Raw genomic sequence first — 20829 nt, 5'->3', positions numbered from 1 at the left:
TTTTTGTGGTGATACGGAAACTTGTAAGGGAAAATGATGCGTTATAGCCCATAACGCTGCTATTTGAGTCATAACGCTCAACTCGTAATCTAGCTGTCTGTTAGGAAGTTAGTAGAATATAGCAGGATATAACAAGCGTATCAAATTAAGGTCCTTGGACCAAAATGTTGCCCTCCAACCTTTTATCTGCCATACCTATCTCCCATATCTATGCTATTGCTAATAGTCCATTCATTGCAAGTTTGCGTATTTATATAGGTGTTTGAAATTAAAATTGTTCACTGGCCACACGTTTAAAATAAAAAATGTTTTCTACCCCTTTTAAAAAAGGCTGCACCACCATCCATTATAGTATTTGTGAGGGGTTAATACTTTTATTTAATAAATACATTTTATTTGCAGACGTTTCACGAATATTTTCAGTGCACATCAGCTATCAGTCCACTACCTGACAGGGAACGTCCCTTTATGCGCTGTGCTTTAGCCGTTAAATGACTAACATGTCAATCAAAAAACAATAATGAAGATCCGTACCAACTTTGCTTAACACGTTCTACCTCATTTACAGAAATATGGGCTGAATACACAAGCAAATCGAAACAACCACAGTATTAAAACCCCATGTTTTGTTTTGTAGGATGTCACACAGTAGCGCATGCGCAATTTTATGGTCCGTGCTGCTCATGCGCAATTTTTACCATCCAGCCGTGACGTGTCCCGGAAGTAGATACAGCAAATCCGTAAACAAACTGGAAACCTCCGGGTCATGGCGGGTACTGCGTTGAAACGGCTGATGGCCGAATATAAACGTAAGTTGTGTTGTGAGATTAGTTTGTGGACAATGTGTATCGAAAATAAACAGCTCTTCTTAACGGAAGTATCAACCTTTAACTCTCTTACAGTTTGTCCCCAGTGGGGAGCCAATTCATCAACAGCATATGAACCAATAACTGTCACAGTTCACATGTCCATTTTTAAAGTGACGTTTAGATTCAAAACACAGTCTAGCCCTGAAACAGGTAGTGCGTAATAAAACAAGACATTAAACACTAAATAAATGCTAGCTAAAACGATGCATTCATAGAAAAGATTAATCTATCATTTTATATTACCATCTCTGAAAGTGTTTAATGTCCCTTTAAAAAAGGACAATGTGCTCAAATGATCTGCTATGCTCAGGTTAAACATTTGCACATAATTGTCAACTGGGAGTCATTTCAGTTTACAGATGGGGTAAATGTTTTAGAACCATCTAAATGTATGGGCTCTAACTTGCTTAAAATGACAGTAAGCACGTTGAGACTCAAATCCAGATTGGCATATCCAAAAAAATGAAACAGTGTGTGGAGTATAGTATTAAAACAATAACAGCCAACAATGTTCTAATTAATATGCTAATCTAAATATAATTGCAAGATGTTGACTGTCTCTTTAATAAAGGGCTCGTCATTCCAATTAAATGTATAATAAAGTGGCATTTAGTTATTTAAATAGCACTCTGAACACCAATAAAGCTCTTGAATTTTTTTTCTCTTGACAATTTATTATATTTTAAAGCTGCAATGTATTCATATTCCCATGTAAAGGCATACACTTAATAAATGCTAGATAGAATGATGCTTTCAAATAAAATATTAGTCTGAGAATAACATGTAGATGTATTTTCTAAAGTTTCATTAGATGTTTAAATACTGACAAAATAAGTGTAAAGTTTTAGTGTCTCTAAAACAATGGGAGCTGCCATGTTGTAACTTAGGTTACCTTCTCTTTTGTGGCCAATTAGTGAGTTATAAAATGTGCAGCCAATGGCTGAGTGGAATATAACAGGGTTCTTCTCTACCATTTCTAACAGGAGCTGAAAGCTCACAATTTCAGAATGGAATTACAGGAAAAGGGGACAAAATAAATACGGACAGTATATTGTAGAGTTTATATATATATATATATATATATATATATATATATATATATATATATATATACATACATACAGGTAGCCCTCAGTTTACGCCGGGGTTAGGTTCCAGAAGGAATGGTTGTAAATCGAAACTGTTGTAAATTGAAACCCAGTTTATAATGTAAGTCAATGGGAAGTTAGGGAGTTAGGTTCCAACCCCTCTCAAAATTGGCATAAGTAACACCTAATACATTATTTTTAAAGCTTTGAAATGAAGACTTTAAATGCTAAACAGCATTATAAACCTAATAAAATAATCACACAACACAGAATATATAATTAAACTAAGTTAAATGAACAAAAACATTTGGTAAACAACATTATAAATCTAATAAAATAACCACACAACACAGACTTTACTTGCATTTTTGTGCAAACAGTTCTTTCTATGCATTCCAATCTGGACTGATTTATAGATAGGAAGATCTTGTTCTTTTGCAAGCTGCTCGATAGCACAGGTCTGGTTAAACTGATTAATTTCAACTTGCTTGGCTTGCATATCTTTGCAGCAACACAAGCGGACAGCTCCACCTACTGGCTATTTCAATCAATGCACTGCTTCTCAGTGCATTTCAATAGCAGTCACATGACTGAAAAAAAAGGTTGTTATTCTGAAACGGTGCAAATTGAACCGTTGTAAACCGAGGGCCACCTGTGTGTATATATATATATATATATATATATATATATATATATATATATATATATATATATATATATGTGTATATATATAAATGTATACAAATTATCATTTTATATTACCATCTCAAAGTGATAAATGTCATTTTAAAGGGCCATTTTAATAGTTGATCACTTAAAATTAGAGAGGTCTCTGACCCTTTATATTTGGGAAATTCCTTCTTTAAAGGGCCATTATAGTAGAAAAATTACATGGTCTAATTTATTAGAACATGTAATTTTAAGGCATGCGACCCTGCAGTGCAAAGGAGTTAAACACATTGTAGAAGTAGCACTTAGGTCTAGGGGTGGCCAGACTTTTGTAAGGCAAGGGCTACCTCTTATTCTATTCCAAATGACACCAGTCTTGATAATAAGAATTACAATAATGTATTTATTTTGTATTTATCTAATTGACAATTGTATTTTTGCTACAAATAGAACCTGCTGGCTGAAAATTTTATTTTTGCTACAAATAAGACCTGCTGGCTGCAAATTTTATTTTTGCTACAAATAGGACATGCTGGCTGCAAATTTTATTTTTGCTACAAATAGGACAGCTTTAAAAATCAGCTGCGTTTTTTAACAAATACAACCGTGCTTTGTCTTTACTTACTGCAAGGGCTCTCTCTTAACGTCACGCTGGACCGTCAAGCAACCTTATTTGCATACCTTGCCTGCGTATGTTAAGTAGTCTCACAATCAAGACGGCTCAAGACTCATTCTACAAAGTAATTTTATTGGCTGGACTCCATGTCAGGTTGATTAGGGGGCAGGACCTGTAACCAAAGTGGGGGCAGCGAGTTCAGCTACAGCTGGGTTGTGCATGCTGAAGTACAGTGCCCATACCGCCATCATAGACTCAGAGTCATAGCCAATTTAAAAAAAAAAAAAAGATTTCTTACACATCTACGGTGGCGAGGCACTTCACTCAGAATCTAGATTCTATCTAGAATTCTAGATTCTGAGTGAAGAACCTCACTGCCGTCTGTGTGAGTAATCTTTCTCCTATTATGCAGACTTCTGAAATCTTACAGGTGGTCACCTCAAAATTCACTCACGGTCCACTGGTAGACCGCAATCTACCTCTTGCCCACTCCTGATTTAGAGCATGTCATTTTTTGACTATAACAGCCATTGACTTGAGACTGGTTACCCTATATTTAACAGAAAGAGTGAGATAGAGGCACTGTAATAGTCCCTCCATAGAAAAACTCCCAGGTGAGCAGGGGCATGTGATCACGCTTTCTTAAAATGATCACCTATATCAACAAATTTGTTACATTTATGGACAACCCTATGATATATATTATGTGTGTGTGTGTGTGTGTAAATATATATATATATATATATATATATATATATATATATATATATATATATATATATATATATATACTGTATATATATTATAGACTAGTGTGTGTTTGAGGTGAGACCTGCTGCATTGACAATTTTTCCACCATGTTACTAATGGCTCCGGCTGGCATTTTACAGGAAACTTTAACTCCCTTCCCCCCATGATGTGTCATTGGTAAAGAAGCTTCACAGGAGATATTAGAGGTAGGGTATGGCTAAAGTTGGAATTGTATTTCACAACTGCAAGTCCTAGTAAGTTCAGTAGGCTAAACCTGAAGAGGGTTTTTTCAAAAACCCCTCTGTTCAAACATGTATTTTAATACATTTTTTTATTTTAGACTTACATAAAGAGAAAGTGTGTTGGTTGGTAAGTGTTCACGTTTTAAAATTAGCCTATAAAAGCCTCTACAGTATTAAACAGATATAATGAACTAGTTCTAAAGCCCGTGTACACGGGCCAAAATCCCCATCCACTTGGATCCCCTCTCTCTCCTTCCCTGCCGCTCTCAACTTTTTGTTTTCTGTATTGCATCGGGCCCACCCTGCCCCCCCCCCGCTCCAAAATCGGACCTTATCTTTATTTTGTCATTTTGAAATAGCTGTTTTTGCTTTTTAATTCCCCTACCTATACAGAAATTATGAATAAGTGTGTATTCTTTTAAAGGGATATAACACAATGCCCTTTTTAGTAAAAAAATATATATAAAAATTAAACATAAAATGAAACATATTGTGTTAAAGACAGCAAATAACTTGTTTCATTTTTTTGCTAAACAAGCTCTTAGAAATTCTCACTATAGCCACTGTCTGCAGCTTGGTAAGGGAGCAGACATGTTGAGAACTTAGCCTTAAAATGTACATAATCTCAAATGCAATACTTAAAGGTACAATCTACTTGAAAATGTTTATTGTTTAAAAAGATAGAGAATCCCTTTATTACTCATTCCCCAGTTTTGCATAACCAATACTGGTATATTAATATACTTTTTACCTCTCTGATTACCTGTATCTAAGACCCTGCAGACTGCCCATTATCTCAGTGTTTTTTACAATCTTGCATTTTAGCCAATCGGTGCTGGCTCTTATATTACTTAACATTGTGCTCACGCCTGTGGAGAATGATATGACATGAACTAGCACTGTCTGGCTGTTGTGCAAGATTTCAAAAGCTAATAAAAGTACTGAGATATTGCACAGCCTGCATTATCTTAGAAACAGGCAAACTTAGAGATTAAGTATATTAATATAACAATGTTGGCTATGCAAAGATGGGTAATAGGTAGTAAAGGCATTATCTATCTTTTTAAACAATAAAAAACAAGTAGACTTTCCCTTTAAGGCTCTTTCTCATGGCAATCAATTTAGAATTAATTAAAGTGGTGCATACATGAATATGTCACACCTCTAACCACCAAATAATTTTAAATATTCTTGTATTTTGGGAGTGGTGTTGTGTATTACTAATACCAAATTATACAAGAAATAAAAAGAATACTGTTGTAACACTCTGGCCTGACTCTCTATGGTGAAAGTGTTGGTTTAAGAATAAAAATTAATCCCAACACTGTCACCATAGAGAGTCAAGCCAGAGTGCTACAGGTGTATTCTTTTTCTTTCTTTTCTAAGGCTGAGAACTTAGGTTGCATTCTGCCTCTTTTGAGCATGAGCAAGATCAGACCTACTTTTTCTCTAGCATTCCCTGAATAGTAAACCAACTCATATTACTCTAATAGATTTATGATATCAAGCTAGATATGTAGAGACCCCCAGAGCTTTTGTGGGGCTGTGACAGGAAGTAATTGGTACTGCACAAATTAACTTAAAAATAATAAAGTAAAATTGATTAATTATAAATATTGCAATGATTTATATTAAGTATAAGGTACTGCTTTTTTATTACAATAATGCAAGTGGGAGGGACAGGGGGTTCCCTGAGCTTAACAGGGGAGTTCCCAAGGGGTTACTGAAGTTCTCACAATTCTTGTGAAATGCTGTAAGCCTTTTAAAGAAGCTGGTCTCACTGAATTATCTTGCCAGCTGTATGCACGTAAAGTTTGCTAAAAATTCACTTGTTTAACCGACAGAAAAGTAATATAAATTAAACTATAGGCAAAGTCACGTTAATCTTTAATGAAAACATTTCAGTTTAATTTGTATTTGCAGCAAACTGAGGTTTTACATCAGCCCCAGGAGTTACTATTATCGATTATTTGTAGAGCGCCAACAGATTCCGCAGCGCTTTAAACATAGGTGGAACACAAGGAAACATTTTTTAGGAATCAGACTGGTAGAGGGCCCTGCCAAGAGACACGCTGTTGAAGTCCTCTCTAAAGAAGGTGATCTTCAAACAGCATGGCTCTTAGGCTTACATGATAAGGGGGTAATAGAAAGGCCAGGAACTCTTCTTGGAGAAATATAGCAAAAACAGCCTTTTAAGAATTTCACTAGGGATCTCAAAGTGCTGGAGATTTTATATCAGCTCACCTGAGCGGAGAGGTTTAGATCATCAGGCCCAAATTATGTCTTTGTATATAGTCAAACAGATAAGATAAGGAGACGTGTATAGAAAAAATAAATAAATGATTTCTGCGTTTTCTGCAAGCTCAGCCAATTTAAATGTGTTTTTAATTTAGAAAAATAGCTATTTCATATATAAACAAACATAAAGAGCAATTTTCAATACACTTCATTTTCCATTACTATAACCACCTTTATTCCAGTGCTCCTTATGCATAGAGTTCTGCATTGTGCCACTAGATGGTGTTAATGTTACATTTATAAAAAATAAAATAAAAACCTTTTTAAATGTTTCCTTGTGACTACAAACATGGACATTTTCATTATACTGATTCATGTTTAGTGATTCCTCTGCTTGTATTAAAGGAAATACACTGAGCTTTTTCTGAGCTTATCCAGTTGATTGCTAATAAATAAGTTTATTATTGTTCAGGCCAGGGTGGATTTTATTTAAATCACTATTCAGTAAGACTGCACCCCAATGCAGAACATGCTGTGATCTGAGATGTCATCGCAGAAAATGCAGCATGTCTGAAGAAACAACAGGACACATGCATAATCCTTCATGGGAAGTAATTCTGCAGCACTGCACCAAATCAGGTTTTCTCTTCAAACAGTGCTGTGCACTTGCTGGTTTTCTCTTCAAACCATGCTGTGCTCTTGCTGCATTGTGTAAGTGTTCCTTTACACAGTGCAGCCAGAGCTGTTTGAAGAGTACAGTCAAATATGGACAGAACAGTAAAAAAACTGTGGCTCCTGAGTTTAAGACATTCGTATGAGCAATGCACCATTTTTATTACGACATTTTTACCTTATAATTTTTATGTGATGTTAAACCAAGAGCAAAAGAAACAAATTTACTTAAGTGACATTCTAAAAACTTTGCATTTTGTTATACAGCTAATCTGCAGTGTAATTTTTATTTGCTGCAATATATTATAAAACTTTAAAAAATGCTTTATTCTCCAAATAATCATCACAGAGCAATTCACCTGGGCCTAGATTTGGAGTTTGGCGTTAGCCGTGAAAACCAGCGTTAGAGGCTCCTAACGCTGGTTTTAGGCTAACTCCGGTATTTGGAGTCACTCAAAATAGGGTCTAACGCTCACTTTTCAGCCGCGACTTTTCCATACCGCAGATCCCCTTACGTAAATTGCGTATCCTATCTTTTCAATGGGATCTAAATACTCCGGTATTTAGAGTCGTGTCTGAAGTGAGCGTTAGACATCTAACGACAAAACTCCAGCCGCAGGAAAAAAGTCAGTAGTTAAGAGCTTTCTGGGCTAACGCCGGTTTATAAAGCTCTTAACTACTGTGCTCTAAAGTACACTAACACCCATAAACTACCTATGTACCCCTAAACCGAGGTCCCCCCACATCGCCGCCACTCGATTAAATTTTTTTAACCCCTAATCTGCCGACCGCCACCTACGTTATACTTATGTACCCCTAATCTGCTGCCCCTAACACCGCCGACCCCTGTATTATATTTATTAACCCCTAACCTGCCCCCCACAACGTCGCCTCCACCTACCTACACTTATTAACCCCTAATCTGCCGACCGCAAAGCGCCGCCACCTACGTTATCCTTATGTACCCCTAATCTGCTGCCCCTAACACCGCCGACCCCTATATTATATTTATTAACCCCTAACCTGCCCCCCACAACGTCGCAGCCAGCTACCTACAATAATTAACCCCTAATCTGCCGACCGCAAAGCGCCGCCACCTACGTTATCCTTATGTACCCCTAATCTGCTGCCCCTAACACCGCCGACCCCTATATTATATTTATTAACCCCTAATCTGCCCCCCACAACGTCGCCTCCACCTGCCTACACTTATTAACCCCTAATCTGCCGACCGGAGCTCACCGCTATTCTAATAAATGTATTAACCCCTAAAGCTAAGTCTAACCCTAACACTAACACCCCCCTAAATTAAATATAATTTAAATCTAACAAAATTAATTAACTCTTATTAAATAAATTATTCCTATTTAAAGCTAAATACTTACCTGTAAAATAAATCCTAATATAGCTACAATATAAATTATAATTATATTATAGCTATTTTAGGATTTATATTTATTTTACAGGTAACTTTGTATTTATTTTAACCAGGTACAATAGCTATTAAATAGTTAAGAACTATTTAATAGCTAAAATAGTTAAAATAATTACAAAATTACCTGTAAAATAAATCCTAACCTAAGTTACAATTAAACCTAACACTACACTATCAATAAATTAATTAAATAAACTACCTACAATTACCTACAATTAAACTAACACTACACTATCAATAAATTAATTAAATACAATTCCTACAAATAAATACAATTAAATAAACTAGCTAAAGTACAAAAAATAAAAAAGAACTAAGTTACAAAAAATAAAAAAATATTTACAAACATAAGAAAAATATTACAACAATTTTAAACTAATTACACCTACTCTAAGCCCCCTAATAAAATAACAAAGCCCCCCAAAATAAAAAAATGCCCTACCCTATTCTAAATTACTAAAGTTCAAAGCTCTTTTACCTTACCAGCCCTGAACAGGGCCCTTTGCGGGGCATGCCCCAAAGAATTCAGCTCTTTTGCCTGTAAAAAAAAACATACAATACCCCCCCCCAACATTACAACCCACATACCCCTAATCTAACCCAAACCCCCCTTAAATAAACCTAACACTAAGCCCCTGAAGATCTTCCTACCTTATCTTCACCATACCAGGTTCACCGATCCGTCCTGAAGAGCTCCTCCGATGTCCTGATCCAAGCCCAAGCGGGGGGCTGAAGAGGTCCATGATCCGGCTGAAGTCTTCATCCAAGCGGGAGCTGAAGAGGTCCATGATCCGGCTGAAGTCTTCATCCAAGCGGGAGCTGAAGAGGTCCATGATCCGGATGAAGTCTTCATCCAAGCGGGAGCTGAAGAGGTCCATGATCCGGATGAAGTCTTCTATCAACGGCATCTTCAATCTTCTTTCTTCGGGAGCCATCATCTTCCATCCGACGCGGAACATCCTCTTCTCCCGACGCCTACTAGCCGAATGACGGTTCCTTTAAGGGACGTCATCCAAGATGGCGTCCCTCGAATTCCGATTGGCTGATAGGATTCTATCAGCCAATCGGAATTAAGGTAGGAATATTCTGATTGGCTGATGGAATCAGCCAATCAGAATCAAGTTCAATCCGATTGGCTGATCCGGCTGATCGGATTGAACTTGATTCTGATTGGCTGATTCCATCAGCCAATCAGAATATTCCTATCTTAATTCCGATTGTTTCATAGAATCCTATCAGCCAATCGGAATTCGTGGGACGCCATCTTGGATGACGTCCCTTAAAGGAACCGTCATTCGGCTAGTAGGCGTCGGGAGAAGAGAATGTTCCGCGTCGGATGGAAGATGATGGCTCCCGAAGAAAGAAGATTGAAGATGCCGTTGATAGAAGACTTCATCCGGATCATGGACCTCTTCAGCTCCCGCTTGGATGAAGACTTCATCCGGATCATGGACCTCTTCAGCTCCCGCTTGGATGAAGACTTCAGCCGGATCATGGACCTCTTCAGCCCCCCGCTTGGGCTTGGATCAGGACATCGGAGGAGCTCTTTAGGACGGATCGGTGAACCTGGTATGGTGAAGATAAGGTAGGAAGATCTTCAGGGGCTTAGTGTTAGGTTTATTTAAGGGGGGTTTGGGTTAGATTAGGGGTATGTGGGTGGTGGGTTGTAATGTTGGGGGGGGGGGGGGGGTTTACAGGCAAAAGAGCTGAACTTCTTGGGGTATGCCCCGCAAAGGGCCCTGTTCAGGGCTGGTAAGGTAAAAGAGCTTTGAACTTTAGTAATTTAGAATAGGGTAGGGCATTTTTTTATTTTGGGGGGCTTTGTTATTTTATTAGGGGGCTTAGAGTAGGTGTAATTAGTTTAAAATTGTTGTAATATTTTTCTTATGTTTGTAAATATTTTTTTATTTTTTGTAACTTAGTTCTTTTTTATTTTTTGTACTTTAGCTAGTTTATTTAATTGTATTTATTTGTAGGAATTGTATTTAATTAATTTATTGATAGTGTAGTGTTAGGTTAATTGTAGGTAATTGTAGGTAGTTTATTTAATTAATTTATTGATAGTGTAGTGTTAGGTTTAATTGTAACTTAGGTTAGGATTTATTTTACAGGTAATTTTGTGATTATTTTAACTATTTTAGCTATTAAATAGTTCTTAACTATTTAATAGCTATTGTACCTGGTTAAAATAAATACAAAGTTACCTGTAAAATAAATATAAATCCTAAAATAGCTATAATATTATTATAATTTATATTGTAGCTATATTAGGATTTATTTTACAGGTAAGTATTTAGCTTTAAATAGGAATAATTTATTTAATAAGAGTTAATTAATTTCGTTAGATTAAAATTATATTTAATTTAGGGGGGTGTTAGTGTTAGGGTTAGACTTAGCTTTAGGGGTTAATACATTTATTAGAATAGCGGTGAGCTCCAGTCGGCAGATTAGGGGTTAATGTTTGAAGTTAGGTGTCGGCGATGTTAGGGAGGGCAGATTAGGGGTTAATACTATTTATTATAGGGTTAGTGAGGCGTATTAGGGGTTAATAACTTTATTATAGTAGCGCTCAGGTCCGGTCGGCAGATTAGGGGTTAATAAGTGTAGGCAGGTGGAGGCGACGTTGTGGGGGGCAGATTAGGGGTTAATAAATATAATATAGGGGTCGGCGATGTTAGGGCAGCAGATTAGGGGTACATAGGGATAATGTAAGTAGCGGCGGTTTACGGAGCGGCAGATTAGGGGTTAATAATAATATGCAGGGGTCAGCGATAGCGGGGGCGGCAGATTAGGGGTTAATAAGTGTAAGGTTAGGGGTGTTTAGACTCGGGGTACATGTTAGAGTGTTAGGTGCAGACGTAGGAAGTGTTTCCCCATAGACAACAATGGGGCTGCGTTAGGAGCTGAACGCGGCTTTTTTGCAGGTGTTAGGTTTTTTTTCAGCTCAAACAGCCCCATTGTTTTCTATGGGAGAATCGTGCACGAGCACGTTTTTGAGGCTGGCCGCTTGCGTAAGCAACTCTGGTATCGAGAGTTGAAGCTGCGTTAAATATGCTCTACGCTCCTTTTTTGGAGCCTAACGCAGCCTTTATGTGGACTCTCAATACCAGAGTTATTTTTATGGTGCGGCCAGAAAAAAGCTGGCGTTAGCTACGCGGGTCTTTACCGACAAAACTCCAAATCTAGGCCCTGGTGTCTTAATGTAAACAGCCTAATTTAAAATTAAAATTCAATTTCAAAGTGACCTGCAGAAAAAGTTTCACTTAAAAAAATCTCATTGTAGAAAGTGAAAAAAAGTTCTGCCTCTTGGAGACTGCATTTAAATCATGGTTTTCTGCATAAAGATCCATTCTTGTTGATTTATTGTAATTTAATATTTACAGTCAGAAAAGTTTTCCAGTTATGTCAGAAAATTACTGATTTATATACCATTAAAAAATACATAGATCATTAAAATTATTGGGAGGTGAACTATCTCCAGTGTAATAGGTTCATATTTAATCAACTTTTCAGCTCTACTTTATTGGAAAGAGAAACATAATGATTACCACAATAATAACTTTATTTAACTAGTAACATTATCTTTCATTTTACTGCTTGCAGATCTATTCCACTCCATACAAATTCATTGAGGTTTTTGAAACTTAGTAAGAGTTGATTCTGTGTCAAAATGAAACTTTAATTTTAATGATTCAGATAGAACATGCAATTTTAAACAGCTTTCTAATGTATTCCTCTTATACAATTTGCTACTTTCTCTTGGGATTCATTGTTGAAAAGCATACATAGGTAGACTCAGGATCAATGCACTACTGTGAGCTAGCTGCTTGTCTCTGTCTCTCACAATGTGTTCACCTAGTTCCCCGCCAAAAGAATGAAGCACATTTGTAAAAAGAAGTAAATGTGGAAATGGTATGCTATATCAGAATCGGGAAAGAAGAAACATTGTGTTTATGTCCCTTTTTAAGGTATATTTCTCAACTCTGTATGCTTATTTTAGAATATTTTTGCGGTTAAGAAGAGGCATGTTTTTCTAGCAGACATAAATTCACAGGTTTGAGAACTTCAAAACTAAGAATATGTGATAATGTATTCTAAACAGAAAAAAATGACAAAAATAACCTTACAGAAACCTTGAGGAGAGCATAACAATGTGAATAGAGTAATGGAATTAATTTACCAAAAACTGAAACATTTCATCCATGAATATACAGCCTCATGCTACACATTTAAAAGCAAATCCATATTCCAGGATAAATAACATTTGGATTATAATGTACCTTAAAGTGAATGTAAATTTTGATGCTAAAGTGCCCGGTTTTTAAAAATTAGATTAAAAACATGGGCACTTTAACTCATTAAGATTTACATTTCACTGGTGTTGTGAAAATACCTTTTAATCTTGACAGCAGCTCCAGCTTCCTCCACCCTTCGCAAAGCCTCTTTATGGGTCTAAAATGAGGAATCAGGCTTCCTCCAATCACGGCGTTGAATCAGACACTGATTCCCCTGGGGGGGAGTTGTGATTGGAGGATGACCTATCCATAATTTCTGACGTCAGAAATGGCTTGCGACAACCGGGGGAAGCTGGAGCTGCTGTCAAGTTTAAAAGGTATTTTTTTACAACTCGAGTGAAATGTACATTTTGATGAATTTAAGTGCCCCTGTTTTTAATCGAATTTTTAAAAAACAGGCAATTTTTTTTTTCATCAAAAAGGTTTAAAACAAACACAAAAAAAAAACCAATCATTGATTTTTATCCACCCTGCTTAAAAGGGGGCTGTAAACACCTTGTAATTACTAGACATTTCTAATGTCTGGGCTTTAGTCCACAGACAACAAGGTTAGCCAGAGTCATAAAGTTAGCATAAACTATATTGTTTTGTATTTGTCATCTGATAAATCCAATTAGGGACATATATGCAACAGAGTTAACCTTCAGTGGTCAGCATTTCAGTTTATGAGAATTATCAATTGCTTAATTTTCAGAACTAAATTTAATGAATAAATGGCAAAAAAATTAATGAAAATATATCTCAAAGTTGTTTCATTATGTATAATGAAGCATGTTTTATTAAAATGTCAAGGTGTTTACTGTCCCTATATTAATATTGTCCCTATAAATAATAACACTTTAAATAGTTTTGTTTAAAGTGATGGTAAATCTTAGCATTAGTAAAACGCTAGGATTTACCTTTGGAACAAATAAAGGGGACAAACAAAGCCGGATTTCCCGCACAGCTATTGGCTAAGAGGTGGAAACGTCACCTCTCAGCCAAATAACATTCTGCCGTGAGCTGCCTGAGCAGCTTAGTGCTGTGAACGCTGCAAACAATTAAAGGAGCTTTCAGAATGAATGACATATTTCTCCAACATTGGTGTGTCCGGTCCACGGCGTCATCCTTACTTGTGGGAATATCTCTTCCCCAACAGGAAATGGCAAAGAGTCCCAGCAAAGCTGGCCATATAGTCCCTCCTAGGCTCCGCCCACCCCAGTCATTCTCTTTGCCGTTGCACAGGCAACATCTCCACGGAGATGGTTAAGAGTTTTTTGGTGTTTAAATGTAGTTTTTTATTCTTCTATCAAGTGTTTGTTATTTTAAAATAGTGCTGGTATGTACTATTTACTCTGAAACAGAAAAGGATGAAGATTTCTGTTTGTGAGAGGAAGATGATTTTAGCAGACAGTAACTAAAATCTATTGCTGTTTCCACATAGGACTGTTGAGATGAAGTAACTTCAGTTGGGGGAAACAGTTAGCAGACTTTTCTGCTTAAGGTATGACTAGCCATATTTCTAACAAGACCATGTAATGCTGGAAGGCTGTCATTTCCCCTCATGGGGACCGGTAAGCCATTTTCTTAGTCAAGCAAACAGAATAAAGGGCTTAATATGGGCTATAAAACTGGTAGACACTTTTATGGGCTAAATCGATTGCTTTATTTGGGCATTTTATACATGTTTATGCTGATAATTCACATTTATAAATTTGGGGAACGTTTTTTAACGGCAGGCACTATGTTAGACACCTTTTCCAGTCAGGGAGGGCCTTCCCAGTTGTAGGCTGAGCCTCATTTTCGCGCCATTACTGCGCAGTTGTTTTTTGAGAGCAAGACATGCAGATGCATGTGTGAGGATCTGAAAGTAGCTGGAAAAGTTTCTAGAAGGCGTCACTTGGTATCGTATTCCCCTCTGGGCTTGGTTAGGTCACAGCAAAGGCTATAGCTGGGACTGTATAGGGGTTAAATTTGTAAACGGCTCCGGTTCCGTTATTTTAAGGGTTAAAGCTCTGAAAATTGGTGTGCAATACTCTTAATGCTTTAAGACACTGTGGTGAAATTTTGGTAATTTTTGAACAATTCCTTCATACTTTTTCACATATTCAGTAATAAAGTGTTTTCTGTTTAAAATTTAAAGAGACAGTAACGGTTTTGTTTTAAAACGTTTCTTGTGCTTTATTGACAAGTTTAAGCCTGTTTAACATGTCTGTGCCTTCGGATAAGCTATGTTCTATATGTATGAAAGCCAATGTGTCTCCCCATTTAAATTTGTGTGATAATTGTGCCATAGCGTCCAAACAAAGTAAGGACAGTACTGCCACAGATAATGAAATTGCCCAAGATGATTCCTCAGATGAGGGGAGTAAACATGATACTACATCATCTCCTACTGTGTCTACACCAGTTTTGCCCACGCAGGAGGCCCCTAGTACATCTAGCGCGCCAATACTTATTACCATGCAACAATTGACGGCTGTAATGGATAACTCCATAGCAAATATTTTATCCAAAATGCCTACATATCAGAGAAAGCGCGATTGCTCTGTTTTAAACACTGAAGAGCAGGAGGGCGCTGATGATAATTGTTCTGTCATACCCTCACACCAATCTGAAGGGGCCATGAGGGAGGTTTTGTCAGATGGGGAAATTTCAGATTCAGGAAAAATTTCTCAACAAGCTGAACCTGATGTTGTGACATTTTAAATTTAATTTAGAACATCTCCGCGCACTGCTTAAGGAGGTGTTATCTACTCTGGATGATTGTGACAACTTGGTCATTCCAGAGAAATTATGCAAGATGGACAAGTTCCTAGAGGTTCCGGTGCACCCGACGCTTTTCCTATACCCAAGCAGGTGGCGGACATAGTTAATAAGGAGTGGGAAAAGCCCGGCATACCTTTTGTTCCCCCCCCTATATTTAAGAAATTATTTCCTATGGTCGACCCCAGAAAGGACTTATGGCAGACAGTCCCTAAGGTCGAGGGGGCAGTTTTCTACTCTAAACAAGCGCACTACTATTCCTATCGAGGATAGTTGTGCTTTCAAAGATCCTATGGATAAAAAATTGGAGGGTTTGCTTAAAAAGATTTTTGTACAGCAAGGTTACCTTCTACAACCCATTTCGTGCATTGTTCCTGTCACTACAGCAGCGTGGTTCTGGTTCGAGGAACTAGAAAAGTCGCTCAGTAGAGAGACTCCATATGAGGAGGTTATGGACAGAGTTCACGCACTTAAGTTGGCTAACTCTTTTATTTTAGATGCCGCTTTGCAATTAGCTAGATTAGCGGCGAAAAATTCAGGGTTTGCAATCGTGGCGTGCAGAGCGCTTTGGCTAAAGTCTTGGTCAGCGGATGTGTCATCCAAGACAAAATTGCTTAACATCCCTTTCAAAGGTAAAACTCTATTTGGACCAGAATTGAAAGAGATTATCTCAGACATCACTGGGGGAAAGGGCCACGCCCTTCCACAAGATAGGCCTTTCAAGGCCAAGAATAAGTCTAATTTTCGTTCCTTTCGCAATTTCAGGAACGGACCGGCCTCTAATTCTGCATCCTCTAAGCAAGAGGGTAATGCCTCACAACCCAAACCAGCCTGGAAACCGATGCAAGGCTGGCACAAGGGTAAGCAGGCCAAGAAGCCTGCTGCTGCTAACAAAACAGCATGAAGGAGTAGCCCCCGATCCGGGACCGGATCTAGTAGGGGGCAGACTCTCTCTCTTTGCTCAGGCTTGGGCAAGAGATGTTCAGGATCCCTGGGCACTAGAAATAGTTTCTCAGGGTTATCTTCTGGAAATCAGGGAACTACCCCCAAGGGGAAGGTTCCACATGTCTCACTTATCCTTAAACCAAATAAAGAGACAGGCGTTCTTACATTGTGTAGAAGACCTGTTAAAGATGGGAGTGATACACACAGTTCCAATAAAGGAACAAGGAATGGGATTTTATTCAAATCTGTTCGTAGTTCCCAAAAAAAGAGGGAACCTTCAGACCAATTTTGGATTTGAAGATCCTAAACAAATTTCTCAGGGTACCATCATCTAAAGGATGCGTACCTACATATTCCTATCCACAAAGAACATCATCAGTTCCTAAGGTTTGCCTTTCTGGACAAACATTACCAGTTTGTGGCCCTCCCATTCGGGTTAGCCACTGCTCCAAGGATTTTCACAAAGGTACTAGGGTCCCTTCTAGCGGTTCTAAGACCGAGGGGCATTGCAGTAGTACCTTACTTGGACGACATTCTAATACAAGCGTCGTCCCTGTCAAAAGCAAAGGCTCATACAGACATCGTTCTGGCCTTTCTCAGATCACACGGATGGAAGGTGAACATAGAAAAAAGTTCTCTGTCTCCGTCAACAAGAGTTCCCTTCTTGGGAACAATAATAGATTCCTTAGAAATGAGGATTTTTCTGACAGAGGTCAGAAAGTCAAAACTTCTAAGCACTTGTCAAGTTCTTCATTCTGTTCCACGTCCTTCCATAGCGCAGTGCATGGAAGTAGTAGGGTTGATGGTTGCAGCAATGGACATAGTTCCTTTTGCACAAATTCATCTAAGACCATTACAACTGTGCATGCTCAAACAGTGGAATGGGGACTATACAGACTTGTCTCCAATGATTCAAGTAGATCAGAAGACCAGAGATTCACTCCGTTGGTGGCTGACCCTGGACCATCTATCCCAGGGAATGAGCTTCCGCAGACCAGAGTGGGTCATTGTCACGACCGACGCCAGTCTAGTGGGCTGGGGCGCGGTCTGGGAATCCCTGAAAGCTCAGGGACTATGGTCTCGGGAAGAGTCTCTTCTCCCGATAAACATTCTGGAACTAAGAGCGATCTTCAATGCTCTCAGGGCTTGGCCTCAGCTAGCAAAGGCCAGATTCATAAGATTCCAATCAGACAACATGACGACCGTTGCGTATATCAATCAGGGGGGAACAAGGAGTTCCCTGGCGATGAAAGAAGTGACCAAAATAATTCAATGGGCGGAGGATCACTCCTGCCACCTATCTGCGATCCACATCCCAGGTGTGGAAAACTGGGAAGCGGATTATCTGAGTCGTCAGACATTCCATCCGGGGGAGTGGGAACTCCACCCGGAGATCTTTGCCCAACTAACTCAATTATGGGGCATTCCAGACATGGATCTGATGGCGTCTCGTCAGAACTTCAAGGTTCCTTGCTACGGGTCCAGATCCAGGGATCCCAAGGCGACTCTAGTAGATGCACTAGTAGCGCCTTGGACCTTCAACCTAGCTTATGTATTTCCACCGTTTCCTCTCATTCCCAGGCTGGTAGCCAGGATCAAACAGGAGAGGGCCTCGGTGATCTTGATAGCTCCTGCGTGGCCACGCAGGACTTGGTATGCAGACCTGGTGAATATGTCATCGGTTCCACCATGGAAGCTACCTTTGAGACAGGACCTTCTTGTTCAGGGTCCATTCGAACATCCAAATCTGGTCTCCCTCCAGCTGACGGCTTGGAGATTGAACGCTTGATTCTATCAAAGCGTGGGTTTTCAGATTCTGTGATAGATACTCTGGTTCAGGCCAGAAAACCGGTAACTAGAAAGATTTACCATAAAATATGGAAAAGATATATCTGTTGGTGTGAATCCAAAGGATTCCCATGGAATAAGATAAAGATTCCTAAGATTCTCTCCTTTCTACAAGAAGGTTTGGAGAAAGGATTATCTGCAAGTTCTCTAAAGGGACAGATCTCTGCTTTATCTGTCTTACTACACAAAAGACTGGCAGCTGTGCCAGATGTTCAAGCATTTCTTCAGGCTCTGGTTAGGATCAAGCCTGTTTACAGACCTTTGACTCCTCCCTGGAGTCTAAATCTAGTTCTTTCAGTTCTTCAAGGGGTTCCATTTGAACCTTTACATTCCATAGATATTAAGTTACTATCTTGGAAAGTTTTTTTTTTGGTTGCTATTTCTTCTGCTAGAAGAGTTTCAGAGTTATCTGCTCTGCAGTGTTCTCCGCCCTATCTGGTGTTCCATGCAGATAAGGTGGTTTTGCGTACTAAGCCTGGTTTTCTTCCAAAGGTTGTTTCTAACAAGAATATTAACCAGGAGATAGTTGTACCTTCTTTATGTCCGAATCCAGTTTCAAAGAAGGAACGTTTGTTACACAATTTGGACGTAGTCCGTGCTCTAAAATTCTATTTAGAGGCTACAAAAGATTTCAGACAAACATCTTCTCTGTTTGTCGTCTATTCTGGTAAAAGGAGAGGTCAAAAAGCGACTTCTACCTCTCTTTCCTTTTGGCTTAAAAGCATCATCCGATTGGCTTATGAGACTGCCGGACGGCAGCCTCCTGAAAGAATCACAGCTCACTCCACTAGGGCTGTGGCTTCCACATGGGCCTTCAAGAACGAGGCTTCTGTTGACCAGATATGTAAGGCAGCGACTTGGTCTTCACTGCACACTTTTGCTAAATTTTACAAATTTGATACTTTTGCTTCTTCGGAGGCTATTTTTGGGAGAGAGGTTTTGCAAGCCGTGGTGCCTTCCGTTTAGGTAACCTGATTTGCTCCCTCCCTTCATCCGTGTCCTAAAGCTTTGGTATTGGTTCCCACAAGTAAGGATGACGCCGTGGACCGGACACACCAATGTTGGAGAAAACAGAATTTATGCTTACCTGATAAATTACTTTCCACGGCCCGCCCTGTTTTTTTAATTAGGTCTGATGAATTATTTTCTCTAACTACAGTCACCACGGTACCATATGGTTTCTCCTATATTTTTCCTCCTGTCCGTCGGTCGAATGACTGGGGTGGGCGGAGCCTAGGAGGGACTATATGGCCAGCTTTGCTGGGACTCTTTGCCATTTCCTGTTGGGGAAGAGATATTCCCACAAGTAAGGATGACGCCGTGGACCGGACACACCGTTGGAGAAAGTAATTTATCAGGTAAGCATGAATTCTGTTTTTATACTTCATGACTGAAAGTACCATTTATTTGTTCCAATTGGAAATCCTAGCATTTCACAAACGCTAGGATTTATAATCACTTTAACTAAAACATTAAAGGGTAATTATGCATTAGGTTTTTCTTTGCATAAATGTTTTGTAGATGATACATTTATATAGCCTATACAGCGTTTTATTTATTTATTTTTAAATTAAAAAACAAAAAGTATAGTTTTGCTTCTTTTTAAATAACATTGTGCTGATTTTCAGACTCCTAACCAAGTCCCAAAGTTTTAGGAGAATGCAGAGGAAGGGGGAGGCGGGGAGTACATTTTTAAACGGTTTTATACTGGATTTTTAGACCAGTATCTGTGCATGTTATTATTTATAGTAGTATTATTTATAGTAGTTAAATTGGTGTATACTGTCACTTTAACATTATAGTGTTCACTTTAATTTTTTACTACCTGCCCCTCCTTTCCTTAAACCTAGCCCCTTATTCATATCTATTCCACTCCAAACAAAATTCTATTTATTCAACTTTTAGAAACGTAGCACTTAAAGGACGTGCACAATTGACAAATACATAATTAAAAAGGCAAGGCAATAACACTTAATTTGAATTTAAAATGAGTAGATTTTTTAATTAATTAATTACATTTTCCCCCTGTATCATGTGACATCCATCAGCCAATTGCAAAACTCGCATACATATATGGTGCACTTTTGCACATGCTCAGTAGGTGCTGGTGCCTCAGAAAGTTTCCATGTAGAAAGATTGCACATTTTGATAATGGAAATAAATTGGAAAGTTTTTTATTTATTTTTTTATTTTAAATTTTGCATGTTCTATCTGAATCATATTTTTTAATTTAGTGTTCCTTTAAGAGGTACGGGGTTGATTCTGTGTACATAGATTTGCAGAGGTTTATTCCCAACTCTCTGTTTATTTTATAACATCTTTGCTGTGAAGAAGAGGCATGTTTTCTGGCCTGGTCAACTGAGTGTGCTATTATTGTGAAGTGCAAATGTCTAGGAGCAACAGCTGTCCAGCCACGA

General features: G+C 38.4%; 1 protein-coding gene across 1 annotated transcript in view; it reads left to right on the top strand.

Moving 5' to 3' along the window:
- Positions 1–711: 711 nt before the first annotated feature.
- Positions 712–20829, top strand: part of UBE2G2 (ubiquitin conjugating enzyme E2 G2) — a 162501-nt gene continuing 142383 nt past the window's right edge. Inside the window, exon 1 of the mRNA XM_053698763.1 lies at positions 712–809. Within this exon, the coding sequence (XP_053554738.1) occupies positions 767–809 (43 nt within the window). The 5' untranslated portion in view covers positions 712–766. The remainder of the gene's footprint in view (positions 810–20829) is intronic.

This window comes from Bombina bombina, chromosome 1 (genome assembly GCF_027579735.1).
Source record: "Bombina bombina isolate aBomBom1 chromosome 1, aBomBom1.pri, whole genome shotgun sequence".
Lineage (NCBI taxonomy): Eukaryota > Metazoa > Chordata > Amphibia > Anura > Bombinatoridae > Bombina > Bombina bombina.
The sequence above is the reverse complement of the archived record's forward strand: the minus strand, read 5'-3'. Positions and strand labels throughout refer to the sequence as shown.